Raw genomic sequence first — 26826 nt, forward strand, 5'->3', positions numbered from 1 at the left:
ACAGCAGCTGCATTTCCCCAAGTGACTCTGGGAAACAGCTACTGGATATGCCCAGATGGTAGAGGATGAGAAGACCACTCTGGCTGCTAAGGGGGATTTGGCACAGTAGCAATAGGAGCTGGCCCTGGACCTCAGGAGAGGACACCTGCCCTACTGGACCTATTGTTCCTGCCCTGGTGTGGCCTCAGTCCTGAGGGCAAGGTTCAGCTGTATAAGGGGCTCTGGTGCCCAGGCAGGTGAGGGGTGCTCGGTGCCCTCTGCACCCCTCCTCCTGGACCCAGGAGTCACTTCATGGGGGCTGCTGCAGCCACCAAGGGCCCCTGCGGGTATGGCTAGGGTTTGGGCCATTTGCCTCTCCCAGAAAGCATTGAGAAGGGCTGGCTGGTTGTATATCCTTGGGCTCAGTGCCTCTGGGTGCCTTGACCTGGGGGTTTTCTGGTGGTCTCCTGGCTCCCACCCTAACTGGGAGAACCTCTGAGCTGGAGCCAGAAGTCCATGTCCACCGCTCAGCAGAGGCCTAGCCTGAGGAGTCAGGAGCGTCTGCTGACTCTTACTGCCCAAGGGACTGAGGCTATGCAGACCTCTCCTTGCTGCAGAGGCCACCACATGGACCCTTAGGGCCTGAAGAGGCGCAGCCTCAAGGAGGCAGGGCTCTGAGGCTTGCTAGTGGTCATGTCCTGGCTCTGACCCCGCCCATTCCCCCGAGGGCCCCACCTGCTCATGGTACTCGACGCCCATGCTCAGTGTGTTGACCAGGATGGCCACCATGATGCCACGGTTGAAGTACTTGCTCTCTACGATGCGGCGCAGCTTGCCACTGAAGGAGGCCCAGAGACGGCCTGGCCAGCCTGGCCCGCCGGGGGCTGGTCGCCGCTGTGGCCGGCACTGCACACCGCCCTGGCCTGGTGTGTCTGCTGCCGGGGGTGGCTGCATGGGATCGCGGTGGTCGCTGCGTTGCACGTCCTGTGTGAACTCGTAGACCCCATGGGCATCTGAGTCCCCGCTCTCGGAGCCACTGAACTCAAGCTCAGGGTCCTCCAGGGCGCTGGCACAGTACGGGCAGTTCTTAAGTTCACAGGTAAGTGTGCCCGCCTGGGGGCTGGGCAGAGGGCAGGGCACACTCAGGCCTGACAGGCGGCTGGAAGCCCGGCCCAGTCCTGTGGGGACACAGACAGGGTCAGATTTGCACAGAGCGCCAACCCCAGGGCACCAGGTCCCCAGAAAGACCGCCCTTGTCCTGATCCTAGAGGCTGTGATGGGGCCTCATGTGGGAAGGGGGCCTCTGAGGAGGCCTGGAGCAGACAGCAGAGGGGGCCCTGGACAACTGGCATCCTCAGAAGAGGGAAAACACGCATGGGAGAGTCCTGTGCAGCAGCGGGCAGGGGTTGAGGCACCACCCAGCATCCAGCCCCAGCAGCCTATGGTGCCTGGGCCTCCAGCCCACCATGCTAATGCCAGCTTCTGGCCTCCCAGAGCCCAGAGGACATTTCTGTTGCTGTGAGCTACCCACCTGAGGCACCCTGACAGCAGCCAAAGACATAGGGCAGACGCATCTGCAGGCACACACCTGGGCACACACGTATTTAGGTGCTCACTTGCACACTCAGATGTCCCTGGGGACCATCACTGTACACCTGGACACACTTGTACACCCACACGTGCACATGGGGGCATTCATGTGTACACCTGGGCACATTCTCACACACATGCAAACCTGGGGACACATGTACACCTGCACACATTTTTGCACACACACAGGTGCACTTGGGGAAGTCACAAGTACAGCTAGGGACACGTCTACACCAGGGTGCACACATCCCCAATGGTGGCACTCCTGTCACACATTGGGGTGGGGACACTTGAGGTGGGCAAGTTTGTCCCCTCTACAACTGCACTGCCCACGGACACCTAAGATTCCATTTGCTGACATCAGGGCATGTGGTGGCACCAGCCCCCCACCCAGCCAGTTGCCCTCCCAGCTGTCGCCGTCCCCCACAGAGCAGGCAAGGCCTCCATTGCTATCTTCCTTGCAGGGGCTGGAGCACGTGTCCCCTGCTGTCCCACATAGGCCCTGGTACAGCCTCCAGGAAGGCAGGGGACCTGCTCCCCGGGGAGTCCCATGTTTCCCCTTGGGCTGTCTGTCCCAAGCGGGACTCTATACTCTCCTGATCCTTGGAGACCCTGCACCTTGATTTCTACTCCCACACTGCCAAAGTCTCAGTTTATCCACCAGTAAAGGAACCAGCTCCCAGCTTCTAGGGGCTCCACAAGTCCTCCCAGGCCACGGCAGGCCATGGACGTGGGCACATGGTCCCCCAGGACCAGGAGGGGCATGGGAGGTGTGCCAGGCTTTCCTTGACAAGCTGAGTGCCATCTCAGGGCAAAGACTCTGCTCCTCTGGGCCTGTCAATGGGGCTTCACGTGGGATGGGGAGACGGGGCCCCTCTTCCTCCCTGACTGGCTAGGCGTGGGGTACACAGGCCATACCCCAGGGTGCTACCAGGTGCCCTCCTCCTCCCTGGGTGGTGTTGGGGTCCTTACCATGTTCCCCAACCACGTGCTGCATCTTCTCGTAGGGGCCAGGGCCGCCCAGGCTCAAGGGGCTGTGCCCCATGGTCCTTGGGGGCATGGCCCGCTGGCCCTTGGGCCCGGGGCTGGTGCTGCTTTTGTTGCCAACCAGGCCTGAGGGCAGGATAGTAGGGTAGTTCATGGTGCCCAGCCCCGAGGCCAGCTTGAGGCTGGCGGCAGTGGTAGCTGCAGTGTGTGCGACCCGGGCCCTCTCCTGCGGCCCCTCCACGTGGCAGCCGGCGTGGTAGATGCTGTGCACAGACTCGGAGTCAGGTGGCCTGTGGCCCAGGGAGGGCGGCGAGCGTGGCGTGCCGGCGGGCACCAGCCTAGTGTCGCGAGTGCCTGGTTCAGGAGTGGGCCTGCGCGGGCTGCCATGGCTGAAGTGGTAGTGGTGGTGGTGGTGGTGGTGATGGTGGTATACCAGATGGTGCACGGAGGCTGCACACCTGCCTGCCCGGCGCTGCCGCTGCCCAGGGCCCTGGCCCTGCAGGCTGCTGCTGGGGTCCACCTTCTTGCGCCAACGGCTCTGCCAGCGTGCGTAGAGGCGCAAGCCGCGGCGCTTGACCTTGCGGATGACGTGGCCCACGTACTTGAGCAGCTCCTCGTAGCAGCTGCCTGGCTCTGAGAAGCTGGCCAGTGTGCTGTCGTTGGACAGGTAGCGGGCACGCTGCTCACGCATCAGCTGGTTCTCCCGCTGCTTGGTCTCCGAGAACTGCGTGGCGATCACCACCAGGCACAGGTTGATCATGAAGAAGGAGCCCACCTGCGGCAGGGTGGGAGTGACCACCACTCCCAGGGCACGAGCTACACCCTCCCCTTAGGGGTAGGGCAGGACGCAGGGCCGCCCTGCACCCCCACCCCTCCCCAGCCCACACTCACGATGATGAGCAGGATGAAGTAGATGAAGTTGTAGAAGGAGTGGGCGTCCATGACGTAGTACATGATGTCCACCCAGCCCTCCAGCGTGATCACCTGGGGAGGGAGGCGGCTGCACCCTGGCCCATGCCTACTCCAGCTCCCTGGCCAGCAGTCAACACCATGCCCTCCTCATGGCCCTTCCAGGGCCCTGGCCACACCCTCAGTGCCCACCTGGAAAATGGCTATCCAAGCGTAGCCGATGTTGTCGAAGTTGATGGCGCCGTTGTGGGGGTTGAGGTCCCCTGAGCGGCACACGTTGTAGTACTGGTTCCAGTTGATGCAGGCGTTATGGCTGGCCCCCGCAGCCTGGGGCTGCACGTAGGCCTCCCAGCCCAATGTGCACTGCATGCGCAGCTCCCGGCGGCCGGGGATGTGGGAGCACTTCTGCATGCCGTTGTCACGGCGTGAGGAGCAGATAAAGGGGTTCTCCTCGCCCTCCTCTGTCTGGTAGTACGGCCGTAGGAAGGTCAGGTTGTTGTTCCTGCAGGGCAGTGGGGCCAGAGCCCGGCTGGGTTGGAGCCTGGGTCTCACTGAGCCTGAAGCCCACTGTGCTCCCTTGGGAAGGGGGCTCAGGATGTGACCGCCCCACTGGGACTCCCACTCCTGCCCCCAGGAGAGAGAATGCAGGGCAAGAGCCAGTGCGGTGAGCATCCAGGGCAAAAGCAGACCCCATCCATTGGCACTGCTGTGGGCATGGTCAGGACCTTGCTAGGGAACCCATGAGCCCACCTGACATAGCTCCAGAGGCCCTGGGCTGTCCTGATGCCCTCTTCCCCCTGATGGCCAGGCCTGGAAGGTGGGCCAGGGAATCTCAAACACTCTGGGGGCCACTGGAACTTTCTCATGGGTCCCTCCTCTCTTCCTGCCAGACCTCCCTAGGGTCTCCCAGACCACTATGAAGGGCAATGAGGGGTCAGAAGCAGATAGTGGCATCTGTGGGGGACTGTCCTTCAGGAGGAGACAAGGAGGAAGCAGGATGGAGCCTGGCTGCTCCTCCAGTCAGGCCTCCTGAACTGCAGACTTCTAATGACAAATGCTTCACACCCCAGATGCAGCAAGCTTCCCTGGGGCATGGGAAAGCTGCTGTGCCCATCCTGAGAAGGGCTGGGCACTCCAGGACAAGCTGGGGGAAGCCCTCGAGGTTGGGCTCCTTGGTCCCGGGAACACCAGAGAAGTTGTAGGGGTCCAGGAGAGCAGGGCTGGGTGACCCACAAGTAAGTGGAAGCTCAGCCCCTGCAGGGCCTCTCTACCAGCACTCCCATGTCATGTTGGGAACGCACAGGAACAGGGAGAAGAAACAAACTCAGGCAGAAAAACAAAGAGAGAAACCCAAAGCCAGGACTTTGGTTCAACCTAGGGGGCCTCCAGGTAGGGAGCAACTCCCAGCCTCTGGCCTGCTGGGTAGGAGGAGACAACAGAGGCGGGGCCTGCTGGGTGGGAGGAGCCACTGTGAGCAGGCCTGCTGGGAGGGCGGGGCCTCACACTGGAGGCAGGGCCTGCACACCTGACGAACGTGCTGTCCAGAAAGCAGCGGTTCCGCAGCAGGCCCGCCCAGAGCTGGACACCAACAATGCCAAAGATGAAGAAGACGAAGAAGCAGAGCAGGAGGACATTCCCGAGCATGGGCAGCGTGTCCAGCAGCAGGGTGACCAGGATCCTCATGCCTGCAGGAGGCAGGGCTGCTGGTCAGCTCGCAGAGTCCTCCTAGAGGGCCCCGGCCCTGCCTGAGCTTTGCTACTGTTCACAGATGGCCTAATTCCCACTGTGTCAAGTGTGCTCATGTGCGCACTCTGGGTAGCTGTGCTAGTCCCATGGTGACTGGTGTTCCTCACCTGACCTACTGCAGGCCCCGAGGGACACTCCTGGGTCACAGCCACACCAGAGGGGAGCAGGCCGCAGCTCCCTATGGGTGAGAGCTGGCCAGTTCCTGCTCCCTTCGGATGTCAGGGTCCTGGCCACATGGGCTGACCGCATACCTCTGGGTCTGTGTGAGCATGGCACCTCAGGCTCAGGGGTGCCTCTTGCGCTCCAAGCAGGCGGAGCTCTGGCTATTCCCAGTGGGAATTGTGCTACAGCAGAGCCTCAGAGCCCCTCATCGAGAGGCATGGGGGACAGGCACAGCTTCTGGAGGCAGGCCAAAGCCCTAGGCCACATGAACCCAGGGCACCAGGAGGCAGATCAGCCCAGGCCCCAGGGTCCCTTGATAGGTCCTCAGGAGGGGCAGTGCCCTGTTCCTCAAGGTGTAAGCAGGGCCATGCTGAGGCTGCAGGTAGAGCCCTGGGCCATATGGTTGGGCATGGGGAGAGGTGTCAAGGTGTCATGGAGGCCCAGGTGCAGGGGGCAATGGCAGAATGGGCCCTGGGTCTTGGGGGAGTCCAAGCCAGGAGGGATACTAAAGTCTCAAAAACAGGGAAAGGAACAGAGTCACAGCGGACAGACAGACACAGTCAGTGGGCTGTACTCTGGCCAGCAACTGGCTCAAAGTTCACACATTACCCAGGGATCAGAGTGGATTTAGGGCAGATAGTGGAATACAGTCTTTAACATGTCCTGGGAATTGTTATGAGGAGCACACGGTCCTGTGTGCAGTCACCCCGTGGGACAGGAGCAAAGGCACTTGAGCAGCAGAAGCCATCTGTGGACTTCTGAGCTGGGTCATTCAACTGCTCCCAAAGGGTGGCCTGGGGAGGAGCTGCTGGCCCTGTTGAGTGGACTGAGCATGTAGAGGATGCTGTGCAGCATTCGAGGAGTCACACCTGCATCCCTCACCTTGCCACCTGGAGAGGTTCACTCTCTCCACTATTACAGTGAGAAAGAGGGGCTCTGAGAGGTTCAGTAACTTGTCCAATACCACACAGCACTGGAGTCCTAACTGACCCTGGAGGTTAGAGCAGGCAAGTCGGTAGAAGCCTGACCCATGGGAATTAAGGTATAACCCTAAGCCACGTGCCCTTTGGTGGGTCCTGGTGACCTTGGTTATCTAGAGGTGTTGTCCCCTACCACCACTGTCACACCCTCCTAGGGCAGGCATACCCTCGCTGGGGCCACCAACTCCAGTCATGCCCTAGAGAGTACAGTAGCCCCTGCCATTCAGTGCTGGGACCAGGACCATGTGAACCTGCCTGCCCATCACGTCCTAGCCTGGATCTCCCCAAAAAGGAGGCAAGTCCTCGGGGCCCAGACAAGAATCAGGGTGGCCCTTCATCTCCCAGTGCCAGGGCCTAAGTGGGATTAGAGAGCCCTGGAGCTTCACCCCCCAGGCTGTGTCCCAGGGAACCCCAAGAGGACTCCACAGGGCTGGCAGCAGGACAGGCAGGGCTGCCTCCTGCCCTGGGTGGGGCCTGTCACTTACTGGGCACGCGGTTGATGGCGCGGAGGGGCCGCAGCACGCGCACCGTGCGGATGGCAGAGAGGCTCACGTTGTGTCCGTCCAGGGAGTACTCCATCATACTGGGGAAGCAGGAGGCCCGAGGTTGGCAGGCAGGCCACTGGTCCTGCATCCAGCCAGGCTGGGCCCTGAGGCCCATGACCCGGGCCACCCACCTCTCCTGTCCCTGGCTGCCACCCAGGGAACCCGGTACCAGCTAGCCCCGTGGCTGTGGCCACCTACCCTGCCATGACGATGAAGAAGTCCAGCCTGTTCCACGTGTCGCCCAGGTAGCACTTCTGCCCAAACAGCCCCAGGGCCACCATCTTGATCACCATCTCCACAGCGAAGAAGGCGAAGATGAAGTCATCGAAGGCCTGGTGGGAGCAGAGGTCAGGCTGGGCTGGCCCCCAAGGGCCCGCCCCCCCCACCGGCTGCCTGCCCACCTCCAGGATGTTGCAGCGCTCCGAGCGGCACTCCAGGTCCTCGCAGGGCCGGAACATGCCCAGGGTCACACAGTTGAGCATGATGACCAGCATGCTGACGTGCTCGAACCACGTGCTGGCGTTAAGGACCACGTGCAATGAATAGCCTCCCTGCCCACCCGCAGGCCAGCCTGGCATACCCTGGACCCCCATGTCCCCAGCATGGGAGGGCCACCCTGGCCACTTGGCACCAGAATGCTTGTCCATTCCAGAAGGGGCCACCAGGTGGCGCCCTGGCTCTGGAGTCCATAGTTCTGGGGAGAATCTGCTGCTGCTGCCTTGTCCCCCGGTTGACTCCTCAGGAACTCCTTGGACAGGGGCCCTGTGGCCAGCCAGCTATGCTACCTGAGGCCTCTGTTGGGGAGGCTCCCAGGGTTTCCAGAGCCTGGCCAACCTCCAGAGTGGCCGGGCTGTGGGGGGCCGCAGGCAGGGTGGCCCACAGCCAGAAGGACCCAGGGTAGGGGAACCCCCACCCCAGGCCTGGCCCATTCAACTTTGGTGGCTTTCCCTGTGCCCCCTACCTAGGGCCGTGACCACTAGAGAGCCAGCTAGCAGGGAGTTCCCATGGGAGACCGGGACCTAGAGTAGCTTTCTAAAAGGCCACCTTCAGGACACAGTGGGGAAACCAGGACTCGCCTGCAGCCCCACCTCCCCAATACCGACCCCAGCCACAGGGGCTGGGCATCCACCCTCATAGCCAGGCCAGGCTCCAGATTCAGCCTGGCTTCATATCTCCTGGCAGGTAGCCACTAGCCTCTGAGCCTCAGCATCCCTGGGCTTCCCTTGTGGGTCACTGCCCCCTGGCCTCACCCCACTGCCCCCTCACAGGTCATTGTCCCATGGCCCCCTGGCCAGCCACCCCCCCCCGCAACTTAGCCCTCATCAGCTGCTGCCCCCTGGCCACTGGACCCTATGCTGGCTCCAGGGAACTTCCTCAAAGTCCAGGGCAGCCCTGCCCTCCTCCCTGGGTACTCTGCCCCAGCTGCACGGGGCCCAGGTGTGTGGCTTGGTGGGGTGGGGACAGTGGCTTCCTGAAGTAGTAGGTGAAATTGCACCAGGAATGGTGCACCCGCGGGCAGGACTGCAGTACTGGCAGGAGTGCCCTTGCTGTCGCACAGATGGCCAAGCCTCAGGCAGGGGGCAGGCGGCTGAAGCCACATGTCAGGCCACCCAGCTAAGTCCTGGCTCCAGAGGCAGGTCCTCCCCATCCCCTTACACCCACATTTAGACCCAGCACCATCAGGAGCTGCTGCAGAGGGCACCCCAGGCTCATAGGCCACCCTCCCTGTGCCTACCTGTGTGTGAGCAAGGGCCACTGGGAGTGACCAGAGGGTCTAAGAAGCTCCTAGGACTGTGCACAGGGGTGTCAGGACCTCCCCTGGGCAGGGCAGCCAGGTGCACATGGTCCACTTCCTGTCCTGTGAGGTCAGTCCTTGTGTGTCAAACCACCCTTGATCACACTGAGGACAGGCGGCATCAACCAGCCACGTCACACAGAGCCCAGTGACTTCCAGTGGCTTAATTACACAGATGAATTTTCTGGGTCTTAATTAAAATTCTGTAGGTTTTGAACCAATTTCTACAAATCAGAACCAATTTCCACTGCAGGCCAGAGAAAGCCAGGCCAATGTGTGGATAGGCGTCTGTGCTGCCCAGGGCCTGTTGCTGGAGGAGCAACCAGGGACTCAGCACGGTGGGGATGTGGGACTTATTCAGACTGGCAGAATAAGGCGGTCTGTCCTAGGCCCTGGGCCACAAGAAGTAAGGAACTGAGAAGCCCAGAGAGGGGCTTGGAAAGGGGTCCTAGGTCCCATCCCTGCAGGCCCCTTGAGCAGCAGGTCCTGTGCATGGGGACTCCTGGGAAGTGCCCACTCTGTGGGCCGCATGCTCCAAATGTGCACCTCCAGACCCCCTGCTCCCTCTCCTCTCTCAGGGGCTCAGAACCAGTACTCAGCTGGGAAAAAGTCCTGCCTGGGGCTTCAGGACACGGCTCCTGTCCTCAGACCCTCAGGCCTCCTGCTGCAGAGGGTCCTGGAACAAAGGCACTCCCCAAGCCTCCTTTCTGGGACAGGAAAGGCCATCCCTCTTTCCACTAGGGCTGCCAGCCCACAACGCCAGCACTCTCTCGCCTCTCAGGCCACAGCTGGGCACTTTCCAAGGAGCTGGACTCCAAAGCACCCCAGACAGACTCCCCAGATGTGGCCTCACCAGCAGGGAGGAGAGCAGTGATATGAGGCGGTGGCAGACGCTGTCCATGGTGCTGAAGCGGTCACTCCACCTGGGGCCAGCCCAGGAGTGCTGGGCTGGGGAAGGCAAGGCACAGGGGGCTACCCAGTCAGCCGGAGCCATGCAGCTCTTCCTGAAACCACACTTCAATCAGCCCCTCCCTTGGGGGACTTGAGAAGTGTGGTCATGGCTGTTTGCCACCCTGGATCCAGCCCAGGAGCCCCAGGGCATTGCCTAGGGATGGAGAGGCCAGATTCCACACCCCTCTGCTGAGCAGAAACCACCTTCCCTGTTGATATATGGCTCAGCACAGTCCTAGACCTGCTGCTTACGGTCCCCACCTGCCCCCACCCTATCTATGTGACACATCTGGGCTTGTCATATTGATGACAAGCACTCTCTGAGCAATATCAACACCATATTCCATATTGATGCAGAGCCTCAAACCCTATTGTAGGCTTGGACCCTCCACTGGGCACTTTCCTGTCGTAGAAGGGCAGAGACAAGGGTGCTGTTGTCCCTCACTGGGAGGGACCAGCAAGGCCCTAGAGCCCTAAGCTGGTTGCAGCTTGTCCTTGGAACAACAGGAAATGCACCCACACTAACTGGGCCAGTGATATGGGGCTCCAAGCATGGCTGCTGTCCTGCCCCATGGTCAGAGTGACCCCCAAGCAGGACAAGCACCCCTGGGAATCCCAGGCAGGGACCCTGCCGGGCTGTATCATGGAAGTCAGACAGACACTGCTACACTCTGCTGCTGGAAGGATTAGGAGGTATCTAGCAGCCTCAGCCCCACCCGCAGCCCCCAGAGCAATCTGCTCAGGCAGCTAAGCTCCATTAGGCCAAATCCACAACAGCCTGGCCTGTGTCCTGTCCTGGGCAGGAAGCGGGGCCTGCAGGAGTGCGGGGAGCCGGGGTGAGGCTGCCCTCCCGTGCGTGGCATGCCTTCTGCTCTCCAGTGGATTCTTAGCTGGGGAAGCCCTCCCTGCCTGCTCTGCAGATAGGGCCTGCTGCTTCTGGAGCCCACATGCTGTGCTGGCCGCTGCCCCGCCCGCCCTGGTTCTCAGAAGCACTCAGCCTTACTTTTCCAATTTGCCAAGAAGAATGGCATGTTTATTCATGGAGAAAGCCCGACCTGCGGAAGAAACAGCCCGGCCCCAGCAGGAGCCAGGGTGCTGGGGAGCCAGGCATACCCAAGTAGTTCCCTGGAGGAGAAGAGGCGGGGCAGAGGACACGGGCAGAGCCCAACACGGATTCTCTTCTCTACTCCTGGGCTGCCCTGGCTCAGTGACCACAAGATACAAAGGGGTTCTGGTCAGTAGATGTCATTGTCAGCAGAGTCCTTGGCCTGGTCCAGCAGAGGCCCCTGTCCTCTAGACGGGAAGTACCTGGCCATGCTCACCAGGCCAAGGGAATCCACGGATTTTCAGTCCTTCACAACACACCACGGCAACAGACAAAATAGCCTCTTCTCTGGGCCTGGTGTGTGGATACCAGAGACGAGGCAAGGACCCATCAGGAAGGCTCCAGCCCATAGCAGCTCCACCGCCCCACCCATCTAGACCCCAGGACCACCCAGGACATGGCAAACCTGATCTGCAGAGCTGGGAGGAGTGACCACAGTCTGGCATTTCCTCAAATTGGCTAAGGCCCGGCTCCACAGGACCAGCAGGCCATTCCCGGGTGCACCCTGAGGCCAGGTCAAAACTTGGCATCCTCCACGGACGCATATCCACAGCACCCACTGCAACAGCCATAGGCGGAAACAGCTTGAATGCCCATCAACAGATGAGTAGAGGGACCACATAGGCCGTCCACGTGAGGGGCCAAGGGCCAAGCCCACGCCTGCTCTGTCACAGACCACCTGGGACCCACCCCTGCGACGTGCAGCCAAGGCAGAGGGAGAGCGCAAGCCCAGCACGGGAAGTACACCAATGTCATGTAGAACACACTTTAACTTGTCCTGTAGTATGCACCACGCCTACCACCATCACACACGGGGTTGGCCGCTTCCCTTGAAGGACAGCTCTGGCAGGCACAGCCACGCAGAGGGGCCAACTTGCCCCACCACACCCCCGCAAGCTCCCCCAGGCACCCACCAGGAGAGCCAGCACAGGGGCCAGCAAATGAGCCTGGGCTGGGCGCTAAGCCTCAGCAGGGGAAGCTGGGCCCTGTGCAGAGGTGCACCAGGCTGGGCTTCCAGCCTGATAACCCTGACTCAGGAGCCAGGCCTATTCCCTGGTGGGTCAGGGTCCCAGGGCCCCAGGGTCCCCCTGCCTGGGGCAGGGCCCCACCTAAGGAGCAAGCTGGAAGCCTCCAGGAGTTGGAACTAACCCTGACCTGGAGGACTAAAGGTCCCTCTGGGCAGAAGTTGGCTAAAGAGTTCTGTGTGAGCCTCTCTGCATCCTGTGAGGCCAGTGTTCATCTCTCCACAGCATTCCCTGCATGGAGGCCAGGCCAATTCTCCTGCCCCAGCCGGGTGGCCACCCGTATGAAGCAGCAGTATAGCCTCGGTCCAACACACCTGCCCAGGCATCTGAGTGTGACCATCCCCAGATACCCTTGTTGGCTGACTGGATTAGTAGTTAAGGCACACTCTGCAAGGTCAGGAAGCTTGCCAATGTGGGGGTCCCCAGGAATGAAATGGAGGCAGCCCCTTGGGGATGTACCAGGACATGTACAGCACTCTGCCCACTTGTGGGCTGTCTGGACAGTGTCAGGGACAGATGCCCTGACCTCCATTGTCCCCTCATACCCATTCCAGCCTGAGAACTGATTCCCACCCATCCATGCCAGCAGCTCATCAGTCCCCCAGACCTCAGCTTCACTCCTTAAGACCCAGGGTCCTGTCCCCAGCTCCATCTACTTGGGGCAGAGAGACCACACTACACTGCATGCCCACTGACCACTGTGTCCCAGAGATAGCCCTCCAGAAGGCCCAGCTCTGCCCTGGCTCCTACCACATGCCCCTTCCTGCCCTATACTTGCTGCCTCCAGGCATCTGCCTCTCAAAAAGCGGACCAAGGCACTCCCCTGCTCAAAACTCTGCTGAGACTCCCTAGTGCCCTGGGCACAAAGTCCAAACCACAGCCCTCTGTGGCCTAGCCCCAGTGAAGCCATATCTGCTCCCACCTAGCCCTGCCTGTTGCAGGGACTGACCTTTTACTCTTCCTTTAGTGATCTCTCAGCCCACAGGATGGCCCTCCCCAGCAAGCCTGAGGTCATCATGGAGGGTCTGAGCAAATGACCAGGGAGGCCTCCATCAGTGCTGGCACTTGGTAGAGCCAATGCTGGGGTCTCCAGTGGCCACCCTGATCAGGAGGCTTTGGGAAAAAGTGGGTCAGAGCAGGAGGGAACACTGGTCAGGGACTGGCCTGTAAAGGTGGACATCCTCCTGGAAGGGGCTGGCACATCTGGAAATGTGCAGGATGGAGCAGAATCTCCACCTGTGGGATGCCTGAGACCCCTGGAAAGAGCCCCAGGCTGGCAGACTGGCCACACATCCCTGTGGGTACCACCCAGGGCGACAGCTGACGGGGTGCTTGAGCCGCTATAGGCAGGGACCTTGCAGTGAACTTGCCAGGCCATGATGGTCATCCTACCTCAAGACCTGCACAAAGTACCCCCCAGCCCTAGACAAATCCCATGCCTGACCCATGAGACCTCCTGCCCTGCTACATACCCAGCCTCAAGGGGGAGTGGTGGAAACCCTAAACCTATGGGACAGGATGGCACCCTGGGAGCTCTCAGAGCTGGCTCTGTGACCCTGGCAGCCCCGTGGGCACCTGTCCTCGGCCTCCAGGGCCTCTTGGACAGGGCAGAGCCACTCCTAGGACTCACTGATGAAAAGAAGTCTTCCCTACAGAGGCTGTTGCCATGGTGACAGTTGTGACCAGGTGCGGCCCAGCCCCCCTGCCCAGTGCTGGGGCCCACAGCTGGGATCTGGACATTGCAGGGTACGTAAGAAGGCTCCATCTGTTTGGTGAAGGGGTGGGCTGCTGGGAGGGGACTGGGACAGGCAGTTGGAAATGACATGGCACCATGGGGTCAGGAGGCAGATACACCCCCACACTGATTCTGCACAGGGAGCATGGGGTCAGCTGGCAGCCCCAGGTTCCCACTGTCCCCAACCTGGGGGACAGAGTGTCCTTGTCTGACCTGGTTCCCAGCTTCCTGGAAGCAGACTCACCTCTGCAGATTCATGCTGACCACCCCCACCCAACCCCTTCCTTCTCCAGGGCTAGCAGCCTCGAGATGGTATAGCAGGGCTGGCTGGGGCAGGGCCCAGGCCTCCCTCATGCCCACTCCATCAGCCAGGAGGTCAAGGTGTCTAGAGGCTGTGACAGGAAGGCCCAGCTGTCTGGGGCCGCTCAGCTTCCAAGGGCACTGAGGGTGGGCCCTGGGCTTGGGGCTCAGCCTGCCCCTCATCACAGAGGTGGTGGGCATACCCGTCACAAGAAGGGTATGATATAGGTTCCGGACTTGCCCACGGGGCAATGCTGGAGTGAGCCAGGGTGGGGTGTCCCTGCCAATTCACCATCTCTGTCTAGGGACTGGGGGTCCCCAGGACACTGAGCTCTCCCAGCCTCTGTCCCCATCCTGGCCCTTGGCCTGTCCATTCTGGGAGACCCTAGGCCCTCTTCCCCTGTGGCCTGAGAGCTGGGCTGCGTGACGCTCAGCTCCATCCGGCTGGGGCTGGGAGCCAGGGAGCAGCCAAAACCGGCCAAACATGGAGCTGTTTGCTCTCCAGCCGCTCAGGGTCACACAGGGGAAACGGCGGGGGCGGGGGGGGGGGGGGACACACGACTGGGCAGTCCATAGGGCAGCACGCCTCCCACTGAGGCCAGGGTGCAGGAGCCACTCCCCTCTGTGGCCCTGGGCCCAGGGGGCCAGGAGACCACTCTGAGTGGTGGGCTCCAGCTGCCAGGACGCTCTCTTCCTCAGCTTCTCCCTGTGCCAGCAGCCTCAAGCCTTGGGGCCCTCTGGAGCCTCTGCGGCAGCCTTCGCCTGAGGTGGCACCCAGGAGGCCAAGGCCTCGATACTGCTGTGGCCTAAACAGCATGGCAGATGCCCTGGTCCCCACTGGCAGAACTGCCAAGCTAACCAGGCCACACTGTTCTCACCCAGGCTGGAGCACATGCCCATATGCCTTGGGAGCAGGGGACTGGATGCCCCCATTCTAGCCAAGGGCCCAGCACCAGCGGAGCAGTGCTGTACAGCCCTACCCATGTGCACACACACCCTCCGGGCCTCAGAACGTCCAGGTAGCAGCACCTCTGGCCCCGTCCCCATCATTGGGGACCAACGGGAAGACCTGCTGGGACACTACGGGGCCTGTGGCTCCTCTAACAGCACGCTTCTCAAAGTGTGCTGATTAGGACAAGTGCCAGTCTCTCCTCAGCTCCTAACAGAGCTTGACTCAGGATGGTTCAAGGCACACCCCCTGTGGACACACCCAAGCCCACCCCTCAGGTCAGAGGACTGGCAGAGGACCAGGTCATGCTGCACAGGAAGGCAGACTGTACTGGCAGAGGCGCCACATCCAGGCCCTGCCAGCCACTTGGTGGCAGCATGCATGTGGCAACACCAAAGAACAGACCTACAGGCCCAGGGCATTCCTGGAAGTGGAGCCAGCCCCAGCCTGTTTCTCTCCCTCATTTCCAGACCCTCCAGGTTGACCCCACTAATATGACTCTGGTTCAGCCCACTAGGTACACCAGGCTTGGGAACTGCCCCTAGTTAGAGACCCCCTCCCCTAGGCTGGCTATGCCCTGGGAGCAGAAGGCAGGAGAGGCCAGCGTCATCAGGGGACAACTTCCTAGTCAGGCCCTGCCCATCTAGGTCCCCTGTAGGGGGGCTCTGCACATACTCCAGGCTGTGGAAGGAAAGGGGGGGCAGTGGGAATAGAGCTGGGGGGCCCTGGGGAAGATGACCGTCTGCCTGCAAGGAAGGCTTGCTCAGGGCCTGCTTTGCTGGAATTCTCTGGGCCAGAAATAACTGCCCAAGCACCACTGCACAGCTGCCTGCGGCCCAAATTAGCGACCCCAGGGGACTGGATGCTCCTTCCATGGGAACGTGGCCTGAGCACCAGAGCCTGCTGCACCTCAGGTCAGCCAGGCAGCCAGCAGGGCTCACGCTGAGGCTCCTTGCTGCAGGAGAACCAGGTGGACCTGTCTGCATGCAGCACCAAGCCACATCCGTCCCCAGCAGGCTGGCAGCCAGGGATGCAGGGGTGCTGGCCCAGGGCACCCAGGGCAGGGCTGGCCCACAGGACTCAGAGCCGACCTGTTTGGGCCCTTTGGGGGGTTGTAGGCTGTCCAACACATCAGAGCCAGAGGAGTCTGGAGGCTGAGGGGGGTCCCCATCTCACAAGGTCCATCCGGGGGGTTGTGCAGGGCCCATCTGCCCATCACTACACTCCCATCTCTCCGATATGCAGCTTTGCCAGCCCTGCCAGCCCTGCCTGACCAGACTGGTCCAGGCCCCTCTCCCCAACTCCACTGCACCCAGTAGCAGAGAGAACTCCACACCCAAAAAGACAAGGCCAGTGAGGGGCTGCTGTTGGCCCTGCTCCTAAGAGCAAGCCCCTCTCATGTCCTCAATGGCCACTGCCCTGTATCCACGCTGAGGGTCCAGAGATCTGGTCTGTGCCTCAGGCTGGGCAGCAGCGGGTGGCTGGGCCCCTGCCAGGCCTGGCCCACCAAATCCCTCCTCAACTCCCGTGACCATGTGCCTCTTGTCTCTGCACATTGCTGGTGAGACCAAAGTCTCACTGGTGTGAAAACCCAGTTCATGTGACGCATGCATGTGCACCTAGGGAGCTGCTCACCCTGCCACATGGGCACACAGAAAGTCACAAGAAGGTGCCTGTCTGCTGGTGTCCAGCATCCAGAGGAAGCCAGGAACCCTACAGCAGGCGCTGCCAGGCAACCAGGCTGTCTGAAAAAGACAGCGGCTGGTGGCACAGACCCCACTCTCCCACAGCTTAGAAGGAACGCCCTCCAGGCCTTCTGACCCCACCCTCAGACAAATGCAGACTACCCTGTCCAGGGGCCCCAGCCGAGCGCTCCACACAGAGCCCCAAGAACCCTCCCTGTGACCCCAGGTGCTGGGGACAGGGCAGGCATCCCCAGGCTGGCGAGCAGTGCACGGGGATGGCTGAGCCCCACTGATCACTCACTTGTCATCACAGCCAGCACCTCATGGGAGGCCCCAGGACACAGTGGCAACCCCACTAGGTGGGACTGGTTTTCCTGGCCTGCTGTCCTGAGGGCTGTTCACTGAGGCCCAGGCCAGCCCAGCGTGTGGTGGACCAAGGGCTTTAGAACCCAAGCCCCGTGAAGGGTCTAACCACAGAGAGCAGTGTCTGGGACTTTCTAGAAAAGTCCCAGGCACTGGGAGTGAGGCTGATGCTCCCCCTCCTAAGTGGCTGCTAGGACACAGACACTACAAGACAACAGGACACTGGCCATGACTCACCCTCTCTGGCTTCCCTGCCCAGCACAGTGGTCCCTGGGAGCCCCTCACTCTCTCCATCCACCACCCTGGGCTCAGATCTGGCCACTATTAAGCCTCATCTGCCTGCTCAAAGGACTGCTGGACATTCCCAATTCACAGGTGAAGAGAGGCCCAGGGTCACACAAGTACAAAGCTGGTGGGGCCGCCCATCACCCCTATGTGCCTCTTCCAAAGCCATTGGGAGGCCCTGCACCCAAGCTGTCCACCCCAGCACCTGGGTGGCCCTGCACTCTGACAGTGGCTGCCCCGCTGCCCTCCTCATGCCTGCCTCTGGAGCCCAAAGGCCATTCACTACGAAGGCTGAAGTGGCATCTGGCCTTGGCCCTGCCCTCTTTCCACCAGCTGCATTATTAATAGCTGTGACATTTTAAAAGAATAGTCCAGACCCTTGGAAAGTCCAATTTCAAAGTAAATCTAGATGAACTTTGGTTCCTGGGGGCCACTATCCCTATAAAGCCAGGTGCCTTGCTGCCCAGCCTCAACCTGGGCCTGACATTTACACATGGCTACCGCCATGTCCTCATCCCTGTCCCAGGAGCCTGCTCAAAGCTCAGGACTATGGGTCCTGCTCAAGCCATGCTCTGGTCAGTGTGCAGGGACCAGGCTGACCACACGTGGCTCCTAGTCCTACACACCTGTCTCAGGAGCAAGGTCATTTTCTGCCCATTGATATGAGAACAACATGAAAGTGTGCTAGGTGCCGGCCCCTCATGCAGGGCAGGACAGGGACGGCCGCTGCAACAGGGGCCATAGGCTGCAAACCTCAATGTTATGCCTTAATCTTGAGGTCAGAAGTCTGGGATTGAGTGCTGGCTGGGATGGGTTCCAGAGGGCCACAGCAGCTACAGGGGAACAACTTCCCCTGTGTCCACTGGGGGCAGACAAGCCCAGAGGTCTCTTTGGAGGCCTTGTCTCAGGGCGCTGATCCCATCCTCAGGTGCCTCATGGCCTTACGAATCCAGACCTCTCCCAAGGGCCAGCCTCCTGAAATCACCACATTAGGGATAAAATTTCAGACCATGGCAATGGCTTCCTCCCCTCAGGCTCAGTGGCCTTCTGTTACGGGCTCATTTGTATCCCCTGGATTCCTAAGTAGAACCCCAATTCTCAGCACATGACTGCACCACGATAGAGGACCTTTGCACAGGTGACAAAGGTTAAATCAAGGCCACAAGGACAGGACCCTAGTCCAGGTTGACTGGTGTCCTTGCACAGAGTGCAGAGGGATGACCGCGTGAGGATGCAGGGAGAAGGCCAGGACTGACTGGCCCTAGCCACACTGGGCTCCTGAACATCAGCTCCCAGGATCACCAGGTTAACACACCCATGTGTGTGGCCACTGCCAGGGCCATTATTTGGTACCCTAGTAGACAAACATGGCCCTGCCCATAGTACCCTCTCTTGGGGCCCCTCCCCACCCTGGCTGGTTCTGGCTCACCCCCAAGCTGGGAGCCCCTAGGACAGAGCAAGAGTAGGATAGGACATGGTTGCTAAGACAGGGGTGATCAGACAGCAGCCACTCACCACCACCTAGGGTGGCCCCCATTCCCCTCCCAGCACTGCCCCTCTGCAGATGGCTAACTGGGGCTCCATACACCTCTCTTGCCAGCTTGGAGAATCCAGGTCTGGCTGCTACCAGGAGCTCCACTGGCTATCTCCCCCCACTGCCCAGAGAGGGGAGTCACACATGCAGAGAGAGAGCCACTTGCTGTAGAGGGCGCAGGAGCCGTCCCATGCTCCAGACCAGGGAGGCCCCTGCCAGGCACCAATTAGCTTTGCTTGGCTCAAGCTGTCGGGGAGACTCTGGCACAAACATTTAAACCACAGTGTCTGCCTTTAATGCACTAGGAGTCATTAAGCCCAGACCCCGGCTGAGCTGTTGTGCCAGCCAACCTGCAGAGCAGTGGAAGGGGTCACACAGAGCCCTGTACAGCCCATCCACGGGACCAGGTGGGAGGAGGTCTGCAGCTCCCCCAGCCCATAGGCCTGAGGCTGACCCCTCATCCTGGACATATGGCAACCCAGTAGACAGACAGCCAGGAACATAACCTATGCTGCTGGCCAGGACCTGAGGGGGAAATGGGGACCAGGGTCTGCCAGACATGGGTGCTGGCCTCTGGCCCCTGCACCTGCCTCCCACACCTAGCTCTCTCCTGATTTCAGAAACTCCTACTCAGCTCTCAAAACCCACATCGAGGCTCTTCTCCCAGGAGCCCTTTCTCACTGAGCTCCCGCTTCACATCAGGCACTGGTGTCTCTGAGACGGGTGGCACAGGGCTGGGGAAGGACAAGTGCATGTAAGGCCCACAGGATGTGGCAGGCATGGCGGGGCACCAGAAATGGGCAGCAAGGAAGTCTCGTCCCAGGTTGAGGAGACCACACACCCCACAGCCTGGCTTCCGGGTGCAAACTCTTTGAAGGGACCCACTAGGGCAAGGGGCCCTGCGCGCTGCAGGCTTCAATCCCAACAGAGTGTGCACTCAGTGGGGCCGCACATGAACACCATGCAGTAGGCCTCAGTGTGCCCGCAAGAGGCACTGTGCACACACCATGGGTGGTGCACAGCAGGGCCCAGAGGCCAGCCTCAAGGTCCCCTGCAGTGACCGGGGAGCAGTGACCAGGTTGGGTCTGAGGGGTGGGGTGGGTGCCTCCTTCTGACTGCAGACCCAGGCCCTAGGGAGTCTCCTGGCCCGTGCTCTGCCGACTTGCCCATCTGGCTCCTCTCCAGCTGCTGTGTCTGGATCGATCCCTAATAACTCGATCCATTATGTTGGAGCAGAATTCTTGGAAACCGGCAGGAAAAGGAAGGTTCTGTGAATCGTCTGAGTCATTTTTTTAAACTAACAATGGGCGCCTCCCCCTTCCCCAGCATGGCAGGCTATCCACACACTGCTGCCGCATGTTCCAGAAGGTGCTGGCTGCCCCTGCTGGGAGAGGGCCCCCCATAGCTCTGCGCAGAGCCGGGTCTCCCCTTTCCAGCAGATGGAGGCCCAGCCCCTCCCTCCTTCCCTCCAGCTTGGCCACGTCCCAGTTCCCTCCCCCTCAAATCCAGCAGTCCCGTGGGCTCTGGCTGCCCACAGCTGGGGGAATCCTGGTGCTGGCTCCCTCAGGAGACAGTGCAGGGGAGCCCCCCATCCTAGTAATGAAGGGCCACGTTTACATTTGGCTGGTGGAGCATTACTCCCACCTCCCAGGCCCGCAGAGGTGGTGTATGCCTCTGGGAGTCCAGCCCCAGAGGGAGTACCTGGAGCCAGCCTTGACCTTGGTGGCGGCCTCAGGACCCAGGGTGGCCCGGCCAGACCAAAAGCCCAGTGGGGCCACTGCAGGGCTGGGCAAAATGCAGGCAGAGGCACTGTCCAGGTACACCCAGGGGCCTTGATCCCCAGGTGTCACCCTGCGTACCAGAAAAGCCCAAGAGCCGCCTGTTATGAAAGGCCCTGCCCAGACAGGTGCCTCAGAGACCAGCCAAACAATGCCCTCCTCCCTAGTGTCCATGTCTAGAGAAACACGGCCTTTCCCTGCAACAGGATGTACCGGGACACACGGTCACCATCCCTGTTTTCTATGTGAATCTGTGAGGACTGTTGTAGTTTTCAACTTTCAAACACTGAAAAGGAAAAGGGATGAGACCAAGTCACAGTGGTCACAGGGCCTTATTCTCACGTCCAGAGGGAAGGGCCCCTGGAGACCCCAGAGTGGGAGTGCCACAGCTGGGCTGGCGAGCAGGAGTGTGAGGAGCTGTACCCCCAATGTGGGGGCTCCAGCCAACACCCCCACACCTACCCACAGCAGCTGAGCCTATCCTGTCCCTCCTGCTGGGTTCTGGGGCAGCTGCCACCCACCCAACTGTAGCCCCCCGGGGCCTGTACCCAGCTCGACGCCTCTGGAGCAGTAGCATGTCTGGCACCCCACGCTGCTCCTGGCGGGTGCCTCTCCTGCTAGATGCCAGCTACCCACCATGACACCCTGAGAAGTCCCTTGGTCTGGCCTGGCACAGTTCTGGGACTGTGGCTGAGCAAGTCACCCCAAGGCAGGGCAGGCCAACCTTAGACCCTACCCTGCCCCAGAAGTCAAGCCACCAAGTTTCCCCAAGTCTATAGTCCCAAGAGCAACTTCCTCGGGGCTGCTGCTGGTCTACACAGTCAAGAAGTTCTAGATAGGGGCCGGGGCTGGGGCTGAGCAGTAGAGCACTCGTCTCCCATGTGTGAGGCCCTGGGTTCGATCCTCAGCACCACATAAATAAAATTTAAAAAAGGTATCGTGTCTACCTACAACTAAAAAAATATTAAAAAAAAAAAAAAGTTCTAGATAGGGGCGCTGGGCGACATGCCACCCATGCGGGATGCCTGCTGGGCTGAGGGGTGTTCATTCTGTCCCCATAGCTGCAGGAAGCCAGCTCCAAGGAAGCTGGTCGCTTTAATAATAAATCGTTTAATTAGGGAATCCCCAGGCTCCTGTTAGGATCAGCACAGCGTGGAGCACGGCTGGAGGATAACCTGCAGCTCCCGCCTGGGCTCCCCGCCCCCCTGCCTGCTGCAGCCAGTACTGAGCCTGGCTCAACACTCACAGGCAGGCACACCCTGCCTGGGGACAGGTTGGGCCAGGTGCCAGCAGGGTCTGGGCAGCCCTGGTGGCAGAGGAGGCACTGCCTCAGCCTGCTGGGCCATGCTCCACCCCTGGCTCGACACTGAGCTCCAGGGGTGTCACCCAGTGTGATGGGCAAGGGAGAGCCCTGGGCTGGCTTGGCCAGAAGCATCTACTGTGCTCCGTCCACTGCAGACCTCTGCCCAGCCCAGCACCTAGGGGCCCCAAGATGGGAGGCCTGCCAGTCGATGGGAGGACAAGGACGCTCCAGGACCTGAGCCCACTGGACATGGGTTAGGGTTAGACTTGGAAATCACCATGCCCTCTAGACCCTTCCAGGGTACTGGACTCAACCACTCATGCCTGGTGCCCACCTTAGTTCGTCCCACTTCCTTGGCTGTGCTACCCTGCCTGGATGAAGGAGGAATGGATGGGGGCCAGGATGGGGCTGGGGTGAACCCCCCACTATCCTGCACTGAGAACTGGCTATGCAGCCAGAGGACCAGAGGCCTAGGTGGGGACCATAGAAATGGCGTCAACAGGGGCAGACCAGGTGGAAGGCAGGAGGTGAGAGGGGCTGCCAGGGACAGAGGCAGGCCTGTGGTCCCCAGCATAGTTCCTGGTTAGGGTTATGCCAGGCAGCAGCCAGTCAGACTGGAGGAGACCCCAACCGAGGACCATAAACCACAGGAAGAATGCTACCCATGGGTGGGGGCTGCGACCAGGTCCTGCTGTGACCTCCTGCTATAGCTCAGATCCTATGCGCCACAGAGGAGGGTCCCGTCCTCCAAGTAGCCCAGCCAGGCCCAGGCCCATGTTAGCTCCCCACCCAGAGAAGAGGGCACGGGCACATGCCAACTTGGTTGACATGGCAACCGGGAAACCAGCCTAGGCCTCAACCAGATCCTTACTCATTGAAAAAGAAATACATTTTCTAATTGATGCTGGGGAGTCCATACTGATCCTCAGACAGTCCTTAGTGCTCACGCAGGGTGTGAGGGCGGCTGAGGGGTGAGGGGCCCCCTCCCCCTCATCTGGCTTCCCGGACTCTTTCCAAACCCCAAGGCCAGCCGACAGCTGAGCCTGCCCAGGGACGCCACAGATTCCTCAGCCCTCCAGCGCCCTGGCCCCGCCCCAGGGAGCCCAACTGGTGGGGATGCCTGGCCAGCCTAGCCGGCATGACCTGGCCCAGAAAAAATCCTGGAACGCATGGAGAGGGCTTCTCCTCATAGAGAGGGCTTCTCCTCATAGAGAGCTCTGCAGAGGGAACTGGTGGTGGGCAGTGCCCAATGGGAAGATGCTCCAGGGCTCAGGGACCAGGTCATCCTGGCACAGACCCTGCACCCACCAGGCAGCTGGAAGCACAGGCCAAGAGGGAGGCACCCGGGAGGGGCGGCGGGGGCTCAGCCCACACTGTCTCTTCCCCCGGGGACTTCAGCTCTGCACATAAACAGTCTAAATTAGGAATTAAAACATCCCGCGATCCCAACCATCCGGCAGACTGTATTTCAAACATGCAGGAAAACACCCCGACTGTGAGCCCTGAGCTGCCCAACATGACCTGCAACACAATGGCCAAGGACATCTGTGGCCTCCCCACTCTAACAGGCCCATCGTATGAACCCTTTGTGGATACAGCTAGCTGCACCTGGAATCATGGATGGGCCAGGAGGAGCAGGCTGGGTAGGGCTACTCTAGCTCCCCAGGCCCCTGGCAGTCAGGTTGCTCTGCAGACTTCCACCAAGTCCAGAAGCAGGTTGGGGCTCCCTGCTTGCCAGGGAAGGAAGCCCCAAGAGCTTGGGAACTGGACAAGATCCTGCCCACATGGCCCTGGGGGAGGGCAGCAGCCCCAGGCTGGGCCCCTCACAGGGAGAGGGACTGGGGGCCACTAGGGAGCCCAGGCCTTTGGTGGGGCAGCCACAGCAGGTCCAGGGCCAAGATGCCCGAACTTAGGTTGCCAGCTGTGGGCCTTGTCCTCAGGCCAGGAGCCTCAGGACCACCCAGCCAGCAGTAACCTACTAGGCTTGGCAACAGGCACGGGGCAGATGATTCGGGCCAGGAGGATGTCTCACCTGTGAACCAAGGACATTGCTCAGGAACCTGGAGCAGGCTGAGCAAGTGAGATGGGGTGACTGGAACACAGAGGCCGCGGTGGGAACAGCCAGCACAGGTCTGCAGAGGGCTTCAGGGATGTCTAATGGTGGACAGTGGGGAGCAATAGGTGGTCCTGAACAAAGGGATCACGTGTTGATTTCTGGAGGCAGACTGGGAGCTCCGGGCCTGTCTGAGCAGAGAGGGCAAACAAAGTCCAGTACATGTGTGGACATAGGCTCACCTCTCGGCCTGGAGCAGGGGTACCTGGCCCTCTCCACATACACCTCTTACTCAACCCTCTATGCCCGCAGCTGCCCAGCATCCTGGCCAATCTCCTGTGGGTGCCTCTCTGGGAAACCCACTGGTTAATCCCTATAGTGTCCCAAGGCCATGGGCTAGTGGGGACAAGGGTGGCCTCTACCCTCAGCTGCCCCTTAGCCCTGGGCCAGGGCAAGATAAGAGCCACTGGGCCCTCCAGTGGTATGTGTGGATCACTCCTCAGGTGGACTGATCGGCCATCCTTCCACCCTCCCACCGTCCCTACTTAGGTATCACTGTCTGCTAAGCATGGAGCCCCTGCCCACAGGCCCCTGAGCATTGCCCCAAGACCTGGCTGGGAGAAGGCTCACTCAGAAGAGGCAAGGGGCGCTCCAGAGCATGGACCCCAGCTCTGGTCAACTCCACACACTCCTGGCAGGCAGGGGCACTGTGACTGCAGGTTGACCTGCCCCACCCCATCAGCTCAGCAGCCAGGGACAGCCAAGAGTGGCATTTGGCGGGTGATAGCTGCAGACAGGAGCATGGCCTCAGAGAACCTTGCCTTAGATCCCGGCTACCCTGCAGGCTTACGGATACAGTTCACCTACTCCCTGGGGGGTGCCTTCTGGCCATACACCATGTGCCAAGGCCTGAAGGCCAACTAATAACCCAGCCTCACAGAGCCCGCTCTCCAGCAAACCCCAGAGATGCTGCCTCTGTACTCTGCATCTAGGGGACCCACGTGTGGCCCTGGAGGAGGGATGGGTCTCCTAGTGAGCCGGGTGGGGCTGGGAGCAGCCTCAAACTCACTAAATGGCTTTATGTAACCTGGGCTGCGGGCTCCCAGGGCCAGGCGGGTAAACCGGAGCTGACTGGGGATTAGTGACAGTCGTTGCCACGGCAACCCCATTAGTGGGAAACATGTCGTGGTCGAAGCAGCTCCGGCCTTCTCTGCTCCACAAAGGTAAGAGGAAACCCCAGAGATTCATTAGCAACAGGTTCCCATGGCAACCGCGCCAAGCTCATTAATAATTTTTTTTTTTTATTTCAAGTGTGGGTGTTGAAATTCTCCTGAGAACTGACGGATATCAAGAAAGCACACGCGCCAGCTACTCCCTCCCACAGCCCAGGCGCCACTCCACCTGCCAGCGCCTGGGGCACTGGCACCTGTCCTCACACCTGTAGGCCAGGGCAGGGGTTCCCCAGACAGGGGCAGCCAGCTAGCTCCTGCCCACCAAGATGGCCTTGAACCCAGCAGGCCACATCTAAGCCCCCTTCTACAGCCACCGGCAGGGGCTGCCCATGCTGGAGACACCACAATGTGTCTGCAAGGAGGGGCAGTCCTGCTCCCCTGTGCTGGTGTGGCAGAAGCCTGGCTCCAGGTGCCCCAGGCCCAAGCAGGCACTCTGAGAAATGGGTTGGCAACTCTGGGATGAGCCATTCCCGCATGGCACAGCAATTCTGCTCCCGGGTGTTTGCGAGAGAACTGACCCTGGTTCCCAAAGAAACTCACATGTGCCCCTCCCCCAGCACTCCTGACAACAGTCTGGTGCAAACAGCCCGGGTGCCCTCAGTGGAGAACAAAGCGCCCCAACCACACCATGGGGCATCCACAAAGGACACTGTCCCTGGCCACCATGTGGGTGAACCTAGAATATAATGCTCAGGGAGAGCTATCACAGAGGGCACGGGTGGGGAATGCCCAGAGCAGGCAAATGCAGAGGCCACCGTAGCCAGCTCTCACGGGACCACAAGCAGGCACGGCGTCTCCTCCGCATTGTGGCCATGTCAGTTTACTGGAGCAAAGGCTCCATGAGTCTGGGGACGGAGTGAAGACCATGGGACAGCACATCCTCCTAGGTGCTGTGGCGTGTGCACCACAGCCCATGGACGTGTCTGGGAAAGAGCCACAGGCAGAGCCAATCGGCCCACCTGGCTCTGGACCCTGAGAGCCGGCAGCAACCTCCATTGAGCCTGGGGCTCCTGGGTACTGTCATGAGGCCCCCGTGGGCCGGGCTCTCCTGTCTTCTGCTTTGGACAGGAATGCAGCCCAGCATGGGTGCCTCCAGGGCGAGAGACAGCAGGCATGAGGCGTTTCTGGGTGTAGACAGCAAGTTCCAATGCTCATGACCCTGATCAGGTCCCCATCCCTCTTTGCAAGGCAGGAAGCACCCCAATTCCAAGGCCACCTGGCCATGGGGCCTGCCTTCCTCCTTCCTGCAGTGCCTGTCACTGAGGAGAAAGTGAGAGACACAAGGCCCTCCAGGCTCAGCCCACACAGTGCACTCACACGGGGCAGCCCCCTGGCTCCTCACAGCAGCAGGACAAACCCAGCGGTTCCTAATTAGAAGACAAAAACGGGCTTGTTCTCAGCCTGCCAGACGACCCCAGGCAGCCAATTTCCTCCTCAGGAGCCACAGACACACCCACGCAGGGGGGCGCACCACAGCAGCTCCCTCACTGTGGAGGGGGAACTGGTTTCCAGCCTAAATTTCAGGAAGGAAGATGTGTCCGTGGGGGCAGATGCAGGAGAGGAGGGCAAGACTGGGGGCTCAGTGGGCTGTGGGAGGGGGTGAAGCAGGCAGAGCAGCGGCCCCATGGTGCACGCTCAGGAGGGAGACCCCACACCTGCTGACAGCCTGGAGAGGCAGAAGGGGAAGGCTGCCCGGCCGGGGCCCTCTCTGACCCTTCAGCCAGTGTCTGGGTGCTGTGCTGGGGTGCCCCAGCACCCCTCTACACCAAAGCTCTGCTCAGCCATGACCAGAGCTAAACCAGGTCTCAGTGGGGTGAGGCCTGGCCCCTTCCCTG

General features: G+C 60.7%; 1 protein-coding gene across 4 annotated transcripts in view; it reads right to left on the reverse strand.

The window, feature by feature from the left end:
• The window catches only part of Cacna1h (calcium voltage-gated channel subunit alpha1 H), a 53436-nt gene that overhangs the window by 14755 nt on the left and 11855 nt on the right, over positions 1-26826 (reverse strand). For all 4 annotated transcript variants that reach the window (XM_076840675.2, XM_076840674.2, XM_076840677.2 and 1 more), the window contains exons 3-10: positions 7300-7411; positions 7097-7230; positions 6839-6936; positions 4991-5150; positions 3658-3967; positions 3448-3540; positions 2542-3331; positions 715-1157 (exon numbers count right to left, since the gene is read on the reverse strand). In XM_076840675.2, the coding sequence (XP_076696790.2) occupies positions 715-1157; positions 2542-3331; positions 3448-3540; positions 3658-3967; positions 4991-5150; positions 6839-6936; positions 7097-7230; positions 7300-7411 (2140 nt within the window). The remainder of the gene's footprint in view (positions 1-714; positions 1158-2541; positions 3332-3447; positions 3541-3657; positions 3968-4990; positions 5151-6838; positions 6937-7096; positions 7231-7299; positions 7412-26826) is intronic.

The sequence above is a fragment of the Callospermophilus lateralis genome, chromosome 19, assembly GCF_048772815.1.
Source record: "Callospermophilus lateralis isolate mCalLat2 chromosome 19, mCalLat2.hap1, whole genome shotgun sequence".
NCBI classification, from domain to species: Eukaryota; Metazoa; Chordata; class Mammalia; order Rodentia; family Sciuridae; genus Callospermophilus; species Callospermophilus lateralis.